The sequence below is a fragment of the Bombina bombina genome, chromosome 11, assembly GCF_027579735.1.
Source record: "Bombina bombina isolate aBomBom1 chromosome 11, aBomBom1.pri, whole genome shotgun sequence".
Lineage (NCBI taxonomy): Eukaryota > Metazoa > Chordata > Amphibia > Anura > Bombinatoridae > Bombina > Bombina bombina.
Window position 1 is genome coordinate 126,902,762 of NC_069509.1, and position 20,792 is coordinate 126,923,553.

The window sequence follows — 20,792 nt, forward strand, 5'->3', positions numbered from 1 at the left end:
TGTGAGAATTCTTATAGTGACTGTGTATAAAAAACGTTGTTTTGTTTTCTTATGTACAAATTTAATTAGTGTTGTTTTTTACTAATGGGAACAAACCTTTGCTAAAAGTTGTGTTGTTTTAAAGTTTGATGCAATAACTGTTTTTTCAGTTCATTATTTCAACTGTCATTTAATCGTTAGTACCTCTTTGAGGCACAGTGCGTTTTTTTGCTAAAAAAGATTATAACCAAGTTGTAAGTTTTTTTGCTAGTGTGTTAAACATGTCTGACTCAGAGGAAGATATCTGTGTCATTTGTTCCAATGCCAAGGTGGAGCCCAATAGAAATTTATGTACTAACTGTATTGATGCTACTTTAAATAAAAGTCAATCTGTACAATGTGAACAAATTTCACCAAACAGCGAGGGGAGAGTTATGCCGACTAACTCGCCTCACGCGACAGTACCTGCATCTCCCGCCCGGGAGGTGCGTGATATTTTGGCGCCTAGTACATCTGGGCGGCCATTACAGATAACATTACAAGATATGGCTACTGTTATGACTGAAGTTTTGTCTAAATTACCTGAACTAAGAGGCAAGCGTGATCACTCTGGGGTGAGAACAGAGTGCGCTGACAATGCTAGGGCCATGTCTGATACTGCGTCACAGCTCGCAGAGCATGAGGACGGAGAGCTTCATTCTGTGGGTGACGGTTCTGATCCAAACAGATTGGACTCAGATATTTCAAATTTTAAATTTAAATTGGAGAACCTCCGTGTACTACTAGGGGAGGTCTTAGCAGCTCTCAACGATTGTAACACTGTTGCAATACCAGAGAAACTGTGTAGGTTGGATAAATACTTTGCGGTACCGGCGAGTACTGACGTTTTTCCTATACCTAAGAGACTAACTGAAATTGTTACTAAGGAGTGGGATAGACCCGGTGTGCCGTTCTCACCCCCTCCAATATTTAGAAAGATGTTTCCAATAGACGCCACCACTCGGGACTTATGGCAAACGGTCCCCAAGGTGGAGGGAGCAGTTTCTACTTTAGCTAAGCGTACCACTATCCCGGTGGAGGATAGCTGTGCTTTCTCAGATCCAATGGATAAAAAATTAGAGGGTTACCTTAAGAAAATGTTTGTTCAACAAGGTTTTATATTACAACCCCTTGCATGTATCGCGCCGATTACGGCTGCGGCAGCATTTTGGATTGAGTCGCTTGAAGAGAACCTTAGTTCCTCTACGCTAGACGACATTACGGACAGGCTTAGAGTCCTTAAACTAGCTAATTCTTTCATTTCGGAGGCCGTAGTACATTTAACCAAACTTACGGCTAAGAACTCAGGATTCGCCATACAGGCACGCAGGGCACTGTGGCTAAAATCCTGGTCAGCTGATGTTACTTCTAAGTCCAAATTACTTAATATACCTTTCAAGGGGCAGTCCTTATTCGGGCCCGGTTTGAAAGAAATTATCGCTGACATTACGGGAGGTAAGGGCCACGCCCTACCTCAAGACAAGGCCAAAGCTAAGGCTAGACAGTCTAATTTTCGTCCCTTTCGGAATTTCAAAACAGGAGCAGCATCAACCTCCACTGCACCAAAACAGGAAGGAGCTGTTGCTCGTTACAGGCAAGGCTGGAAGCCTAACCAGTCCTGGAACAAAAGCAAGCAGGCCAGGAAACCTGCTGCTGCCCCAAAGACAGCATGAACCGAGAGCCCCCGATCCGGGACCGGATCTAGTAGGGGGCAGACTCTCTCTCTTCGCCCAGGCCTGGGCAAGAGATGTTCAGGATCCCTGGGCACTAGAGATCATATCTCAGGGATACCTTCTAGACTTCAAATTATCTCCCCCAAGAGGGAGATTTCATCTGTCAAGGTTGTCAACAAACCAGATAAAGAAAGAAGCGTTTCTACGCTGCGTACAAGATCTGTTAACAATGGGAGTGATCCATCCGGTTCCGTGGTCGGAACAAGGACAAGGGTTCTACTCAAACCTGTTTGTGGTTCCCAAAAAAGAGGGAACTTTCAGGCCAATCTTAGATTTAAAGACTCTAAACAAATTCCTAAGAGTTCCATCGTTCAAAATGGAAACTATTCGGACAATCTTACCCATGATCCAAGAGGGTCAGTACATGACCACAGTGGATTTAAAGGATGCTTACCTTCACATACCGATCCACAAAGATCATCACCGGTATCTAAGGTTTGCCTTCTTAGACAGGCACTACCAGTTTGTAGCTCTTCCATTCGGATTGGCTACGGCTCCAAGAATCTTCACAAAGGTTCTGGGTGCCCTTCTAGCGGTACTAAGACCGCGAGGGATTTCGGTAGCTCCGTACCTAGACGACATTCTAATACAAGCTTCAAGCTTTCAAACTGCCAAGTCTCATACAGAGTTAGTTCTGGCATTTCTAAGGTCGCATGGATGGAAAGTGAACGAAAAGAAGAGTTCTCTCTTTCCTCTCACAAGAGTTCCATTCTTGGGGACTCTTATAGATTCTGTAGAAATGAAGATTTACCTGACAGAAGACAGGTTAACAAAACTTCAAGATGCATGCCGCGTCCTTCATTCCATTCAACACCCGTCAGTAGCTCAATGCATGGAGGTGATCGGCTTAATGGTAGCGGCAATGGACATAGTACCTTTTGCACGCCTACACCTCAGACCGCTGCAATTATGCATGCTAAGTCAGTGGAATGGGGATTACTCAGATTTGTCCCCTACTCTGAATCTGAATCAAGAGACCAGAAATTCTCTTCTATGGTGGCTTCATCGGCCACACCTGTCCAGGGGGATGCCATTCAGCAGGCCAGACTGGACAATTGTAACAACAGACGCCAGCCTACTAGGTTGGGGCGCTGTCTGGAATTCTCTGAAGGCTCAGGGACTATGGAATCAGGAGGAGAGTCTCCTTCCAATAAACATTCTGGAATTGAGAGCAGTTCTCAATGCCCTTCTGGCTTGGCCCCAGTTAATAACTCGGGGGTTCATCAGGTTTCAGTCGGACAACATCACGACTGTAGCTTACATCAACCATCAGGGAGGGACAAGAAGCTCCCTAGCAATGATGGAAGTATCAAAGATAATTCGCTGGGCAGAGTCTCACTCTTGCCACCTGTCAGCAATCCACATCCCGGGAGTGGAGAACTGGGAGGCGGATTTCTTGAGTCGCCAGACTCTTCATCCGGGGGAGTGGGAACTTCATCCGGAGGTCTTTGCCCAAATACTTCGACGTTGGGGCAAACCAGAGATAGATCTCATGGCGTCTCGCCAGAACGCCAAACTTCCTCGCTACGGGTCCAGATCCAGGGATCCGGGAGCAGTTCTGATAGATGCTTTGACAGCACCTTGGAACTTCAGGATGGCTTATGTGTTTCCACCCTTCCCGCTGCTTCCTCGATTGATTGCCAAAATCAAACAGGAGAGAGCATCAGTAATTCTAATAGCACCTGCTTGGCCACGCAGGACTTGGTATGCAGATCTAGTGGACATGTCATCCTGTCCGCCTTGGTCTCTACCTCTAAGACAGGACCTTCTGATACAGGGTCCATTCAAACATCAAAATCTAACTTCTCTGAAGCTGACTGCTTGGAAATTGAACGCTTGATTTTATCAAAACGTGGTTTTTCTGAGTCGGTTATTGATACCCTGATTCAGGCTAGGAAGCCTGTTACCAGAAGGATTTACCATAAAATATGGCGGAAATACCTATACTGGTGCGAATCCAAAGGTTACTCCTGGAGTAAGGTTAGGATCGCTAGGATATTGTCCTTTCTACAAGAAGGTTTAGAAAAGGGTTTATCAGCTAGTTCCTTAAAGGGACAGATTTCAGCTCTGTCCATCTTGTTACACAGACGTCTGTCAGAAAATCCAGACGTCCAGTCCTTTTGTCAGGCTTTAGCTAGGATCAAGCCTGTGTTTAAAGCTGTTGCTCCACCATGGAGTTTAAACTTAGTTCTTAACGTTTTACAGGGTGTTCCGTTTGAACCCCTTCATTCCATTGATATAAAGATGTTATCTTGGAAAGTTCTGTTTTTAATGGCTATTTCCTCGGCTCGAAGAGTCTCTGAGTTATCAGCCTTACATTGTGATTCCCCTTATCTGATTTTTCACTCAGACAAGGTAGTTCTGCGTACTAAACCTGGGTTCTTACCTAAGGTAGTCACTAACAGGAACATCAATCAAGAGATTGTTGTCCCATCCTTGTGTCCAAATCCTTCTTCAAAGAAGGAACGTCTTTTACACAATCTGGATGTAGTTCGTGCCCTCAAGTTCTACTTGCAGGCAACTAAAGATTTTCGCCAAACTTCTTCCTTGTTTGTCGTTTACTCTGGACAGAGGAGAGGTCAAAAAGCTTCTGCTACCTCTCTCTCTTTTTGGCTTCGTAGCATAATACGTTTAGCCTATGTGACTGCTGGACAGCAGCCTCCTGAAAGAATTACAGCTCACTCCACTAGAGCTGTGGCTTCCACTTGGGCCTTTAAGAATGAGGCCTCTGTTGAACAGATTTGCAAGGCTGCAACTTGGTCTTCGCTTCATACTTTTTCCAAATTTTACAAATTTGACACTTTTGCTTCTTCGGAGGCTATTTTTGGGAGAAAGGTTCTTCAGGCAGTGGTTCCTTCTGTATAATGAGCCTGCCTATCCCTCCCGTCATCCGTGTACTTTTGCTTTGGTATTGGTATCCCAGAAGTAATGATGACCCGTGGACTGATCACACATAACAGAAGAAAACATAATTTATGCTTACCTGATAAATTCCTTTCTTCTGTTGTGTGATCAGTCCACGGCCCGCCCTGTTTTAAGGCAGGTAAATATCTTTTAAATTATACTCCAGTCACCACTTCACCCTTGGTTACTCCTTTCTCGTTGATTCTTGGTCGAATGACTGGGACTGACGTAGAGGGGAGGAGCTATATGCAGCTCTGCTGGGTGAATCCTCTTGCATTTCCTGTTGGGGAGGAGTTATATCCCAGAAGTAATGATGACCCGTGGACTGATCACACAACAGAAGAAAGGAATTTATCAGGTAAGCATAAATTATGTTTTTATTGCGTCATTCTTGGCGCGGACTTTTTTGGCGCAAAAAATCTTTTCCGTTTCCGGCGTCATACGTGTCGCCGGAAGTTGCGTCATTTTTTGACGTTCTTTTGCGCCAAAAATGTTGGCGTTCCGGATGTGGCGTCATTTTTGGCGCCAAAAGCATTTAGGCGCCAAATAATGTGTGCGTCTTATTTGGCGCTAAAAAAAATTGGGCGTCGCTTTTGTCTCCACATTATTTAAGTCTCATTTTTCATTGCTTCTGGTTGCTAGAAGCTTGTTCTTTGGCATTTTTTCCCATTCCTGAAACTGTCATTTAAGGAATTTGATCAATTTTGCTTTATATGTTGTTTTTTCTCTTACATATTGCAAGATGTCTCACGTTGCATCTGAGTCAGAAGAAACTTCAGGAAAATCGCTGCCTGGTGCTGGAACTACCAAAGCTAAGTGTATCTGCTGTAAACTTTTGGTAGTTGTTCCTCCAGCTGTTGTTTGTATTAAATGTCATGACAAACTTATTAATGCAGAAAATATTTCCTTTAGTAAAGTACCATTACCTGTTGCAGTTCCCTCAACATCTAATGTTCAGAGTGTTCCTGATAACATAAGAGATTTTGTTTCTGAATCCATTAAGAAGGCTATGTCTGTTATTCCTCCTTCTAGTAAATATAAAAAATCTTTTAAAACTTCTCTTTATCCAGATGAATTTTTAAATGAACATCATCATTCTGATTCTAATGATTCTTCTGGTTCAGAGGACTCTGTCTCAGAGGTTGATGCTGATAAATCTTCATATTTACTTAAAATGGAATTTATTCGTTCTTTACTTAAAGAAGTCCTAATTGCATTAGAAATTGAGGATTCTGGTCCTCTTGATACTAAATCTAAACGTTTAGACAAGGTCTTTAAATCTCCTGTAGTTATTCCAGAAGTTTTTCCTGTTCCAGGTGCTATTTCTGAAGTAATTTCCAGAGAATGGAATAATTTGGGTAATTCATTTACTCCTTCTAAACGTTTTAAGCAATTATATCCTGTGCCGTCCGACAGATTAGAGTTTTGGGACAAAATCCCTAAAGTTGATGGGGCTATTTCTACCCTTGCTAAACGTACTACTATTCCTACGGCAGATGGTACTTCCTTTAAGGATCCTCTAGATAGGAAAATTGAATCCTTTCTAAGAAAAGCTTATTTGTGTTCAGGTAATCTTCTTAGACCTGCTATATCTTTGGCGGATGTTGCTGCAGCTTCAACTTTTTGGTTGGAAACTTTAGCGCAACAAGTAACAGATCATGATTCTCATAACATTATTATTCTGCTTCAACATGCTAATAATTTTATCTGTGATGCCATTTTCGATATTATCAGAGTTGATGTCAGGTTTATGTCTCTAGCTATTTTAGCTAGAAGAGCTTTATGGCTTAAAACTTGGAATGCTGATATGTCTTCTAAATCGACTCTACTTTCCCTTTCTTTCCAGGGTAATAAATTATTTGGTTCTCAGTTGGATTCTATTATCTCAACTGTTACTGGTGGGAAAGGAACTTTTTTACCGCAGGATAAAAAATCTAAGGGTAAAAACAGGGCTAATAATCGTTTTCGTTCCTTTCGTTTCAACAAAGAACAAAAGCCTGATCCTTCATCCTCAGGAGCAGTTTCAGTTTGGAAACCATCTCCAGTCTGGAATAAATCCAAGCCTTCTAGAAAAGCAAAGCCAGCTTCTAAGTCCACATGAAGGTGCGGCCCTCATTCCAGCTCAGCTGGTAGGGGGCAGATTACGTTTTTTCAAAGAAATTTGGATCGATTCTGTTCACAATCTTTGGATTCAGAACATTGTTTCAGAAGGGTACAGAATTGGTTTCAAGATAAGACCTCCTGCAAAGAGATTTTTTCTTTCCCGTGTCCCAGTAAACCCAGCGAAAGCTCAAGCATTTCTGAAATGTGTTTCAGATCGAGAGTTGGCTGGAGTAATTATGCCAGTTCCAGTTCTGGAACAGGGGCTGGGGTTTTATTCGAATCTCTTCATTGTACCAAAGAAGGAGAATTCCTTCAGACCAGTTCTGGATCTAAAAATATTGAATCGTTATGTAAGGATACCAACATTCAAAATGGTAACTATAAGGACTATCCTGCCTTTTGTTCAGCAAGGGCATTATATGTCTACAATAGATTTACAGGATGCATATCTGCATATTCCGATTCATCCAGCTCACTATCAGTTTCTGAGATTCTCTTTCCTGGACAAGCATTACCAGTTTGTGGCTCTGCCGTTTGGCCTAGCAACAGCTCCAAGAATTTTTACAAAGGTTCTCGGTGCCCTTCTGTCTGTAATCAGAGAACAGGGTATTGTGGTTTTTCCTTATTTGGACGATATCTTGGTACTTGCTCAGTCTTCACATTTAGCAGAATCTCATACGAATCGACTTGTGTTGTTTCTTCAAGATCATGGTTGGAGGATCAATTCACTAAAAAGTTCATTGATTCCTCAGACAAGGGTAACCTTTTTGGGTTTCCAGATAAATTCAGTGTCCATGACTCTGTCTTTGACAGACAAGAGACGTCTAAAATTGATTTCAGCTTGTCGAAACCTTCAGTCACAATCATTCCCTTCGGTAGCCTTTTGCATGGAAATTTTATATCTTATGACTGCTGCATCGGACGCGATCCCCTTTGCTCGTTTTCACATGCGACCTCTTCAGCTCTGTATGCTGAACCAATGGTGCAGGGATTACACAAAGATATCTCAATTAATATCTTTAAAACCGATTGTACGACACTCTCTAACGCGGTGGACAGATCACCATCGTTTAGTTCAGGGGGCTTCTTTTGTTCTTCCGACCTGGACTGTAATTTCAACAGATGCAAGTCTTACAGGTTGGGGAGCTGTGTGGGGGTCTCTGACGGCACAAGGGGTTTGGGAATCTCAGGAGGTGAGATTACCGATCAATATTTTGGAACTCCGTGCAATTTTCAGAGCTCTTCAGTCTTGGCCTCTTCTGAAGAGAGAATCGTTCATTTGTTTTCAGACAGACAATGTCACAACTGTGGCATACATCAATCATCAGGGGGGGACTCACAGTCCTCTGGCTATGAAAGAAGTATCTCGAATTCTGGTTTGGGCGGAATCCAGCTCCTGTCTAATCTCTGCGGTTCATATCCCAGGTATAGACAATTGGGAAGCGGATTATCTCAGTCGCCAAACGTTGCATCCGGGCGAATGGTCTCTTCACCCAGAGGTATTTCTTCAGATTGTTCAAATGTGGGAACTTCCAGAAATAGATCTGATGGCTTCTCATCTAAACAAGAAACTTCCCAGGTATCTGTCCAGATCCCGGGATCCTCAGGCGGAGGCAGTGGATGCATTATCACTTCCTTGGAAGTATCATCCTTCCTATATCTTTCCGCCTCTAGTTCTTCTTCCAAGAGTAATCTCCAAGATTCTGAAGGAATGCTCATTTGTCCTGCTGGTAGCTCCAGCATGGCCTCACAGGTTTTGGTATGCGGATCTTGTCCGGATGGCCTCTTGCCAACCGTGGACTCTTCCGTTAAGACCAGACCTTCTGTCGCAAGGTCCTTTTTTCCATCAGGATCTCAAATCCTTAAATTTAAAGGTATAGAGATTGAACGCTTGATTCTTGGTCAAAGAGGTTTCTCTGACTCTGTGATTAATACTATGTTACAGGCTCGTAAATCTGTATCTAGAGAGATATATTATAGAGTCTGGAAGACTTATATTTCTTGGTGTCTTTCTCATCATTTTTCCTGGCATTCTTTTAGAATTCCGAGAATTTTACAGTTTCTTCAGGATGGTTTAGATAAAGGTTTGTCCGCAAGTTCCTTGAAAGGACAAATCTCTGCTCTTTCTGTTCTTTTTTCACAGAAAGATTGCTAATATTCCTGATATTCATTGTTTTGTACAAGTTTTGGTTCGTATAAAACCTGTCATTAAGTCAATTTCTCCTCCTTGGAGTTTGAATTTGGTTCTGGGGGCTCTTCAAGCTCCTCCTTTTGAACCCATGCATTCATTGGACATTAAATTACTTTCTTGGAAAGTTTTGTTCCTTTTGGCGATCTCTTCTGCCAGAAGAGTCTCTGAATTATCTGCTCTTTCTTGTGAGTCTCCTTTTCTGATTTTTCATCAGGATAAGGTGGTGTTGCGAATTTCTTTTGAATTTTTACCTAAGGTTGTGAATTCCAACAACATTAGTAGAGAAATTGTGGTTCCTTCATTATGTCCTAATCCTAAGAATTCTAAGGAGAAATCGTTGCATTCTTTGGATGTTGTTAGAGCTTTGAAATATTATGTTGAAGCTACTAAGTCTTTCCGAAAGACTTCTAGTCTATTTGTTATCTTTTCCGGTTCTAGAAAAGGCCAGAAAGCTTCTGCCATTTCTTCGGCATCTTGGTTGAAATCTTTAATTCATCATGCCTATGTCGAGTCGGGTAAAACTCCGCCTCAAAGGATTACAGCTCATTCTACTAGGTCAGTTTCTACTTCCTGGGCGTTTAGGAATGAAGCTTCGGTTGATCAGATTTGCAAAGCAGCAACTTGGTCCTCTTTGCATACTTTTACTAAATTCTACCATTTTGATGTGTTTTCTTCTTCTGAAGCAGTTTTTGGTAGAAAAGTACTTCAGGCAGCGGTTTCAGTTTGAATCTTCTGCTTATGTTTTCATTAAACTTTATTTTGGGTGTGGATTATTTTCAGCAGGAATTGGCTGTCTTTATTTTATCCCTCCCTCTCTAGTGACTCTTGCGTGGAAAGATCCACATCTTGGGTAGTCATTATCCCATACGTCACTAGCTCATGGACTCTTGCTAATTACATGAAAGAAAACATAATTTATGTAAGAACTTACCTGATAAATTCATTTCTTTCATATTAGCAAGAGTCCATGAGGCCCACCCTTTTTGTGGTGGTTATGATTTTTTTGTATAAAGCACAATTCTTCCAATTCCTTATTTTATATGCTTTCGCACTTTTTTTCTTATCACCCCACTTCTTGGCTATTCGTTAAACTGATTTGTGGGTGTGGTGAGGGGTGTATTTATAGGCATTTTGAGGTTTGGGAAACTTTGCCCCTCCTGGTAGGAATGTATATCCCATACGTCACTAGCTCATGGACTCTTGCTAATATGAAAGAAATGAATTTATCAGGTAAGTTCTTACATAAATTATGTTTTATCATCAAATTTATTTTATTCTCTTGGTATTCTTTGTTGAAAGCTAAACCTAGGTAGGCTCATATGCTAATTTCTAAGCCCTTGAAAGCCCCCTCTTATCTCTGTGCCTTTTGACAGTTTTTCACAGCTAGATGACATTAGTTCATGTGTGCCATATAGATAACATTGTGCTCACTCCCCTGGAGTTACTTAAGAGTCAGTACTGATTGTCTAACATGCAAGTCTCTGTAAAAAGAACTGAGATAAGGGGGCAGTAGATACAAGGTAATCACAGAGGTAAAATGTATATTAATATAACCGTGTTGGTTATGCAAAACAATAAAAATTCTGGGGTAGACTGTCCCTTTAAGAATCTTCTAACAACCCAATATAAGTAATGTGCCCAACTTAAACAAACTTAAATAGTCCAAACTAAACAAGCGTGGGACAAAAACTGCAGTGTGTTATACATGTAGGTATACACTCTTATAATATGAAAAAGTTGCACTTTTTGTTTTTAAAATACTAAAGCTTATTAGATAGTGATTGTAGTTAGTTAATCTGTATGCACAGAGTAAGAGCATATATAAAAAAAATGTTCCTGACATAAAGTTGGAGAAACCAGAATTGCACAGCTGTGTGTAGGTAAGATGCACCCTACTATTGGTGTATGTGACGAAAATCAGAAATAAACAGGTATGCTTTGCAATTTAGGAGAATATTCGTTCAAAATCAACCCCCCCCCCACCTGCCTTGAGGTAAGAGTAGAAAATAGGCTGTATACTAGGAGAATATACTTATAAAAATTGTGAAAATACAGACCCATATATAGAAATACTAGAAAGTACGGAATAAGATTGAGATTTGTTGTAAAAATGGGTAGTGAATGGACTGTGTCTTCAAGGTTGGAAACTAAGCAGTATCCTCCTTCCTATAGCTAGAACTACACCAGGGCTGAAAATTACTAATAAATCAATACAGTATACTAATCAAATAGCAGATCTTAAAATGGTAAGATAGGATGCCAAACAATTGTAACAGAGTAAGGTATTACAAATCCGGAAAGCAGCCCATAATAGATAAATAATTTTGAAATCAAGTGTATAAGGAGAGCAAATTATACAACGTTAAGTTCAGTACTTGCACTGACAAATATGACTATGGCTTATTTGAGGATGTAGACTATGCTCTATTGCTACAGCCAATGAGAGAAATCTGCACTAATTCAGATAATAATCCACTATATTGACTTCTATGTAGAATCTAAATTGTAATCAGATACTGAAGCAGCAGAGTTAGGTTCTGCAATTTACTACCTGCAAAGTTACAACGCAGTGTATATGAGCTATTCCCTACAAATACTGTAATAGGTCACAAAAATACTTTACCAGATATCATTCTCCAAGAATGTGTGAGCCAACTAAAAAAATCTAAAATGTAATATGACTACAAAGAGTCCTAATTAGATATGTTAAAATATATATGGTCCCAATGAACAAAGACGCCCTCTTGAGGCTTCCGTCGGTAGCAAGCAGGCACCAGGATCAGCTCTTCTTAAAGGGCCAGTAAACCTAAAAAATAATGTTATATAATTCTGCACATAGTGCAGAATTATATAACATTATATTAGTGCAAGTTGTTTATTATATTACATCTCCGGTATTTTTAATAAAAATAAGAGGGTTTTCCAGACCCACCCTCTGTGCTCTACTGAGCGGGTCTGGGTTTTTTCAGAGCGCATTAGGGCCAGCTGTTTAGTCACAGCCCGGCCCGACCGCGCCATAACATTCAATGCAGCTCGCTCCTCCTCTGTCTATTGGCCCTTTAAGACAATAAATATAAAAAGGCACTCCAATGGTGTAGAAAATCAAACAAGATCCAGAAAAAATCCAATATTCTTCTCCACAGAGTAATACTCACAAAGGGAATGCACTATAATGCTGTCCAAGTCACATAGGCTGGATGAATCAGAGCCCTCCAACTGGCTCACTCCGGCAATCAGATTCAGATGCTCCAGATGTTTGGTATGGCCAGTGGTAAAGGATATTGTGGTCTCAAGTAAAAACTCACATAACCTTAAAAGAATTCACCCCTATGTGCAAAGGGGCAGTTTATTATAAGCATAAAGCAACGGGTTTCTCATATATCTAGTTAATTCATGAAAGAAAAAAATTTGGGTTTAGTGTTCCTTTAAACTCCATCTGAAATATCAATAACATTCCGGATCACTATAAAGTTGTTTTTATTCCTTAAAAGGGACATAACACCCAAACATTTTTCCTTAATGATTCAGACAGATAATACAATTTTAAACTACTTTCCAATTTACGTCTATTATTTAATTTGCTTCCTTCTCTTGTTATCCTTTTGCTCAAAGATTTATCAAGGAAAGCTCAGGAACAGCAAAGAACCTAGGTTCTAGCTGCTGATTGGTGGCTGCATATATATACCAATTGTCATTGGCTCACCCATGTGCTCAGTTAAAAAAACAGTAGTGCATAGCTGCTCCTTCAACAAATGATACCAAGAGAATGAAGCAAATTTGATAATAGAAGTAAACTGGAAAGTTGTTTAAAATTGTATGTTCTACCTAAATCATGAAAGACAAATGTTGTGTTTCATATCCCTTTAAGGACTACTTACTCACTGGCTGATAAGCAGAACTCACCTCTCTTTATTGATGGGCAGTGACACCTCACAAACATAAAAAGACACATTTAAAAATATATGCTTGTACTGCAACTAGACTAGACTCCATATCTTACTTATTTCTTTTAATTACAGTTTAAGTGCTTATTTGAAATTATGGGTCTCTGTATTTAACATTAAAGGACCAGTCAACAGAGTAGATTTGCATAGACAACAAATGCAAGATAACAAGACAATGCAATAGCTCTTAGCCTGAACTTCAAATGAGTAGTAGATTTTCTGACAATTTTAAAAGTTATGTCTATTTCCACTCTCCCTGTACCATGTGACAGCCATCAGCCAATCACAAATGCATACACGTTCCATGTGACAACCATCAGCCAATCACAAATGCATACACGTTCCATGTGACAACCATCAGCCAATCACAAATGCATACACGTTCCATGTGACAACCATCAGCCAATCACAAATGCATACACGTTCCATGTGACAACCATCAGCCAATCACAAATGCATACACGCTTATTCTGTGAATTCTTGCAAATTTCTGGTGAAAATATAAAAAGACTGTGCACATTTTTGTTAATGGAAGTAAATTGGAAAGTCGTTTAAAATTGCATTCTCTATCTGAATCAGGAAAGTTTAATTTTGACCTGAGTTTCCCTTTAATATCTCTCACAATCTTGTAGAACCATATCCGTACAGATAATTAATGGTTATAACGATTTTCTTCATGCGCTTTCACTTGAAATGTAAATTACTGTATGTAAGTTAAAAAATTGTTTTCATAAGCTTACAATAGTCTGACAGCCCATATTAGGTTTATATGGGGCAGTGCCTCTGACCCCTTTTATATCAGCATGTTCATATAATAGGTTAAATTTTATTCTTAGATTATTCTTTAGATTGTATTTATTGAACACTTGTTATCAGCTGTGAAAAATTATCTCCCACTTTATCTCTCTCTACTTAGTATCAATGTGTATAGAACTATATATTTGTTAAACATGTTCATTCGGAGGCTTCAGATGCCGCCAAATGCAGAAGTAGACAGCTGCTATCAGCATTTGTCTCTTTTCAGAGACCAATTTATTCTTGTGAAAGTGCAAAACGCTAAGATCTGTGCAAATCCACAAATCACAATAATAAATCCCTCTCTGAAAAGAGACAAATGCTGATAGCGGCTGCCCTCTTCCACTTTCGGAGTCATCAGAAACCTACTACACATGTCTATATAAACGATCTATATATACATTTATATTAAAAAAAACCATAATGTAGTCTTCTTGTTTTTGTTTTCTCAGATTGCATCTCAAATGGGCAAAGCTCTCTTGGAATTTGTCTGGGTTCTTCGCTTTCATATTGACTCGTAAGTTGGGTTATATAGAAGTGGAAAGCTTCTGGGCTTACCCGAGAGATGACATTACGGGTTGCATGTGATGGGTAATGTGTGACATGGTCCTCTAACTCTCTTGTGCAGATTTGTTAGACAAGGTCTCCTTTTCTGCATCTCTACTGTCCTGCTAAGTGTTCCATGGGAACGGCTCATGACGGACATGTCAGAAGAGGTTCTGGAGATGCAGTGTTGGCTGGCAGGTAAGCATCTGGATTAATCATATACAGTTTTTTTGCTTCACTCCTTTGTTCCTCACATATCAGGAGTATGTCATATTCTTGTTATTTGTGGTAGCACCGATCCCCCTCTGGGTCAAACTTGTGCTTTTTTATTATTTGGAATCCAACTCTCATGGTATGCTTTTATAGGAGGAGAAGCCACCAATAGCGCAGTGCTGCAGAGACAACTTCAAATAATAATTGAAATATATTCACAGTTGAGGAATATATAAGTGTATTTATTTCTTTTCCCTGGGAACACACCAGTCTGAAGTAACCCTCCACCATTGGACTTTTTGGTTGGGATCAGGTAGGGTAAGGCGGGATCCTACACTGCCTAAAATAAATAAATACATATAATTTTATTTTTTTAAAACAAACAAAAAAACAACAACTTAATACTGGCAGATTATGTAGTACCTATGATGGTGGTCACACGTGTGGGGGAGGGGAGCTGTTTGTGAGGGATCAGGAAGGTGGGAGGGTAATCCCAGCATTAAAAAAACTATTCCCCTTCCTGCTAACTAATTAACCCCTTCACCACCAGGAATTTCAGAAGTGTGGTGTGCAGTTGCAATTAGTGACCTAATTACCAAAAACTAGTTGCAAAGCGATACATGTCTGCTATTTCTGAAGAAAAGGGACTCCAGGGAACCTTTTACAACCCATTTGTCTTACGACAGCAGTAGTTGTGTGTAAATCATTTCAGTAAGAAACCCAAAGTTTGTGACAAAGTTAACAATTTTTTAAATATGATTGCATTTGGCGGCGAAACGGTGGCATGAAATAAACCAAGATGGGCCTAGATCAACACCATGGGTTGTCTACTTTTTAATGGAGTGATAGCAAAAATGCTAAAAATTCTTCGGTATTTTGCAGTTTTTCTCTGAAATTCCCAGTAGTGAAGGGGTTAAGCGGAAATGTTTTCACTACAATTTAACTTGCAATTGCTTCTAGTTTACATTACTTATCTGTCAGTTAAACAAGTGTATTGTGAATTATACACACACACCAAATGCATACAGCTGGTGAGATGAATTAGTGAGACTTGAGGGTGTAAAATAGCATATCTGTGGGAATTTCCCTGTCCCTACAACTTTCTAAAATTGACAAGTTTATTTTACATACAACAAATACCAACTGCAATGTGAGTTGTAAAGCACATAAATATACAAAGTATAATCCTAGTTTGTTAAAGTTACACAGAAACTGTCAAAGCATAATCATAATTTGTAAAATCATAATTCTAAGTACACTGTTGTATTCTGAATCTAAATGGATTGAAATACAAAATAGAAAGTGCAAAGCTTAAATATAATAAATCTTAAAGGATATAATAAGGTCTAAAGTAATATAAAATACAAAGCATGCAGTGTAAATGTAATAAAACTCTCATGTCCATTCAGTGCTGTATTTCACTGGGTTTGTCTCTCTTTCACATACAAAAATGCCCCTTATAGAAGTATAGAAAAATCTGCCTTTCTAGAATATAATGAGGGATCTTGCAGTACTGGAGGATCATTTTAGATCATCTCATCTGAGCAGAGAGCTTTAGCACATCAGGTCCTCGGTGCTAAGGGAAATTAAATCCAAAGGAGTATAATGAAAAAAATATAATCAAAAGATATTTCTAAAAATTATAATCATATTGTCAAATAATTATATCATTTCCATTTACACATGCTTCCAATATAATTGTATGTATCAGATAAATAAAACCATTGAAAAAAAGGCTGAAATGCAACCAACCAATCATAATTATACATAAGGCTAAAGAGAAGAGTTCTCTTGCAGGTAAAATGTTAGTATTGAGTACCACATAATTTAACGGTCCAATTAGAAAAATCCAGAATTGACTCTTCAGGAGATTAAAAAATCAGCCAATCCCCAGCTTGTTTCAATTCAGGAACAATAGTTCTCAATTAAAGGGACAGTCTATGCCTTTAAAAACTGAAGTGGACCTGTTTTGTTTGAAGACCGATGTCCAGTGAGTACTTAATGGGACAGTCTACACCTTAGTCATCTTAAAGTCTTACTCTAGATTAAGCTGCAAATAGCCTCCTGCACCCTTTCTATATCATGCAGCAGTAACAGTAAAAAGTTATTTTAAAATGACTATTGTTTCTGGTCACTTTGAAATGGCTGCAAAGCTCCGCCCACTGATAACATCACGATCTGGGCTGCATTACTAGTTACAAAAGACTCACTAATTGGATTCAACAGACTGTCAATGCTATTCAGCAGAATGTTTAGATGCAGCCCAGATCGTGATGTCATCAGTGGGCAGAGCTTAGCAGACATTTCAAAGTGACCAGAAACAAAAGTCATTGTAAAATAACTTTTTACTGTTCCTGCTGCATGATATAGAAAGAGTGCAGGAGGATATTTGCTGCTTAATCTAAAGTAAGACTTTAAGATAACTAAGATGTAGATTGTACTCACTAGACATCAGTCTTCAAACAGGTCCACTTCAGTTTCTAAAGGCATATCGTATAAATAACTTTATTACCAGTTCTGTTTTCTTTCATTCATTAATTAATTAATCTTAAATTAATTAGTAGACGATGAAAACAAAACATTATGAGAGCAATTAACCCTTTAAGGACACAGCTTTCAGTTTGCTCAATTGTTTTATGACGGAAAAATTCCGTCATATGTCCTTAAGAGGTTAGGGACACTAAATCAAAACGTAAATAAGAAGTAATATTTATTCTAATATACTAGCTATATTCTCTGTTTATATTATACTTATACCCTTAAAGGGACACTCAAGTCAAAATAGCTTTTATGATTTAGATAGATCATGCAGTTTTAAGACACTTAATTTTGCACAGTCTTTTTGTATACAAACTTTCTGGGGAACAAGATCCTACTGAGTATGTGCACAAGCTAACTAGGTATACGTATACTAGTCTTTGATTGGCTGATGTCTGTCACATGATACAGGGGGCTGGAAAATGGCAAAGTAGTCTAGTTGCAGACTGGAGCTCCACTCTAGACAGGAAACATGTGACCTCCACTGACTCTAGACAGGAAACATGTGACCTACACTCAAAGCTTTTTTTTTTTTAAATCAACTTTAATGTAACAAACAACCTATAGACAATCATTCTGAAAACGAAACATTTTGCAGGTTTCTTGTTCTTAATGTGCACTCACAGTGGTTTATGCTGATTGTCATTTATAAGGTAACCACTGTGAGTGCACATTAATAAGAACAAGAAAGCTGCAAAATGTTTTGTTTTCAGAATGATTGTCTATAGGTTGTTTGTTACATTAAAGTTGATTTAAAAAAAAGCTTTGAGTGGAGGTCACATGTTTCCTGTCCAGAGTGGAGCTCCAGTCTGCAGCTAGACCCTTCTCGAAAATGGGAGAAAAAATAAATTTGTCAGAAAAAAAAATCTACTGCTTATTTGAAATTCAGAGTAGGTGTTAAATCACTGCCTTTTTATTATGTACTTGTTAATTATGTAATTCTATTGCATTGAGTGGTCCTTTAAGGGGTTGAATTATCAAGCTGCGGCGGACAGGGGCGCACATACGTGCCCCTGTCTGCCACAGCTCGCCTCTGACGGTCTCAATTCAGCTGCCGGAATTCTGCATTGCACACAAGCGCTATTTTATGCTTGCGTGCAATCCTGCCCCCTTCCCGCGCACAGCCAATCACGCATGGGCAGGAGCTATCAATCTCCCCGGTCACACGAGACCGGAGAGATTGAAATTCGCCACCTAAGAGGTCTGATGACCGCTGCTTGTTAAATACAGACTGCAGGCTCTCTTGTGAGAACCTGCAGTCGAAGGGGTGCAAAGAGATTGATAAATCGACCCTAAAGTGGAAATCTTTGAAGTTATAACCCCATATTTATTTATACATGTCAATAGTGAACAACAATTTTGAATAAAGTGAACCAATCTCAGTTTAATAAAAATCCTTTTATTTAATTTAGTGGGTAGGTAGTTATAAATAAAGTAAGGGTGAGGAGCGTTAAAGAGGCCTTCTGTACTCGCTTACACTGGTCAGCTGCAAGTGTGACATTTTGCCAAATATTCTGGAAAGTTTTTCTGTTGTACAGCAGGGCATAGGATATCGATCAGTACCACTTTTCATTGAAGATTTTATGGGAAAGTATTATATACCAAGAAAGGATTTTATTTTACATCAAGGAAGTCTAAGACTATTTACATAGGATACAGCTCACGATCATTGGATACAATCTGTGGATACTACTGTTATCTGGATAAATCATTTTTTCATATTTTTGATATATTTTTATCTCATACCTCTCCCCCCCATGGTTTCGAACCCTTAAGCATATATATTTTTTATATTTTTTTATATTTTTCACATTTTTGGTGTACACCACAACATTTTTAATAAGTTCTTAACAAGCTTTTAGTTTTTTGTTTTTTCATCACCTGTTTTACATTATCATCCATGCGGATACAAATACACATATTTAAAAAAAAATTATTTTTGGACACCCATTAATTTCTTTCATGTAATTAGCAAGAGTCCATGAGCTAGTGACGTATGGGATATACATTCCTACCAGGAGGGGCAAAGTTTCCCAAACCTCAAAATGCCTATAAATACACCCCTCACCACACCCACAATTCAGTTTTACAAACTTTGCCTCCGATGGAGGTGGTGAAGTAAGTTTGTGCTAGATTCTACGTTGATATGCGCTCCGCAGCAAGTTGGAGCCCGGTTTTCCTCTCAGCGTGCAGTGAATGTCAGAGGGATGTGAGGAGAGTATTGCCTATTTGAATGCAGTGATCTCCTTCTACGGGGTCTATTTCATAGGTTCTCTGTTATCGGTCGTAGAGATTCATCTCTTACCTCCCTTTTCAGATCGACGATATACTCTTATATATACCATTACCTCTGCTGATTCTCGTTTCTGTACTGGTTTGGCTTTCTACAAACATGTAGATGAGTGTCCTGGGGTAAGTAAATCTTATTTTCTGTGACACTCTAAGCTATGGTTGGGCACTTTGTTTATAAAGTTCTAAATATATGTATTCAAACATTTATTTGCCTTGACTCAGAATGTTCAACTTTCCTTATTTTTCAGACAGTCAGTTTCATATTTGGGATAATGCATTTGATTTAATCATTTTTTCTTACCTTCAAAAATTTGACTCTTTTTTTCCCTGTGGGCTGTTAGGCTCGCGGGGGCTGAAAATGCTTCATTTTATTGCGTCATTCTTGGCGCGGACTTTTTTGGCGCAAAAATTCTTTTCCGTTTCCGGCGTCATACGTGTCGCCGGAAGTTGCGTCATTTTTTGACGTTATTTTGCGCCAAAAATGTCGGCGTTCCGGATGTGGCGTCATTTTTGGCGCCAAAAAGCATTTAGGCGCCAAATAATGTGGGCGTCTTATTTGGCGCTAAAAAAATATGGGCGTCGCTTTTGTCTCCACATTATTTAAGTCTCATTTTTCATTGCTTCTGGTTGCTAGAAGCTTGTTCTTTGGCATTTTTTCCCATTCCTGAAACTGTCATTTAAGGAATTTGATCAATTTTGCTTTATATGTTGTTTTTTCTCTTACATATTGCAAGATGTCTCACGGTGCATCTGAGTCAGAAGATACTACAGGAAAATCGCTGTCTAGTGCTGGATCTACCAAAGCTAAGTGTATCTGCTGTAAACTTTTGGTAGCTATTTCTCAGGCTGTTGTTTGTATTAATTGTCATGACAAACTTGTTAATGCAGATAATATTTCCTTTAGTAAAGTACCATTGTCTGTTGCAGTTCCTTCAACATCTAAGGTGCAGAATGTTCCTGATAACATAAGAGATTTTGTTTCTGAATCCATCAAGAAGGCTATGTCTGTTATTTCTCCTTCTAGTAAACGTAAAAAATCTTTTAAAACTTCTCTCCCTACAGATGAATTTTTAAATGAACAGCATCATTCTGATTCTGATGACTCTTCTGGTTCAGAGGATTCTGTTTCAGAGATTGATGCTGATAAATCTTCATATTTATTTAAAATGGAATTTATTCGTTCTTTACTTAAAGAAGTACTAATTGCTTTAGAAATAGAGGATTCTGGTCCTCTTGATACTAATTCTAAACGTTTAGATAAGGTATTTAAATCTCCTGTGATTATTCCAGAAGTTTTTCCTGTTCCTAATGCTATTTCTGCAGTAATTTCCAAAGAATGGGATAAATTGGGTAATTCATTTACTCCTTCTAAACGTTTTAAGCAATTATATCCTGTGCCGTCTGACAGATTAGAATTTTGGGACAAAATCCCTTAAGTTGATGGGGCTATTTCTACCCTTGCTAAACGTACTACCATTCCTACGTCAGATGGTACTTCGTTTAAAGATCCTTTAG

The 20,792-nt window shown here is 39.1% G+C and overlaps 1 protein-coding gene across 1 annotated transcript in view; it reads left to right on the forward strand.

The window, feature by feature from the left end:
* The window catches only part of TELO2 (telomere maintenance 2), a 172,000-nt gene that overhangs the window by 124,453 nt on the left and 26,755 nt on the right, over positions 1-20,792 (forward strand). Inside the window, exons 18-19 of the mRNA XM_053694239.1 lie at positions 14,141-14,205; positions 14,317-14,432. Coding sequence (XP_053550214.1) covers positions 14,141-14,205; positions 14,317-14,432 — 181 coding nt within the window. The remainder of the gene's footprint in view (positions 1-14,140; positions 14,206-14,316; positions 14,433-20,792) is intronic.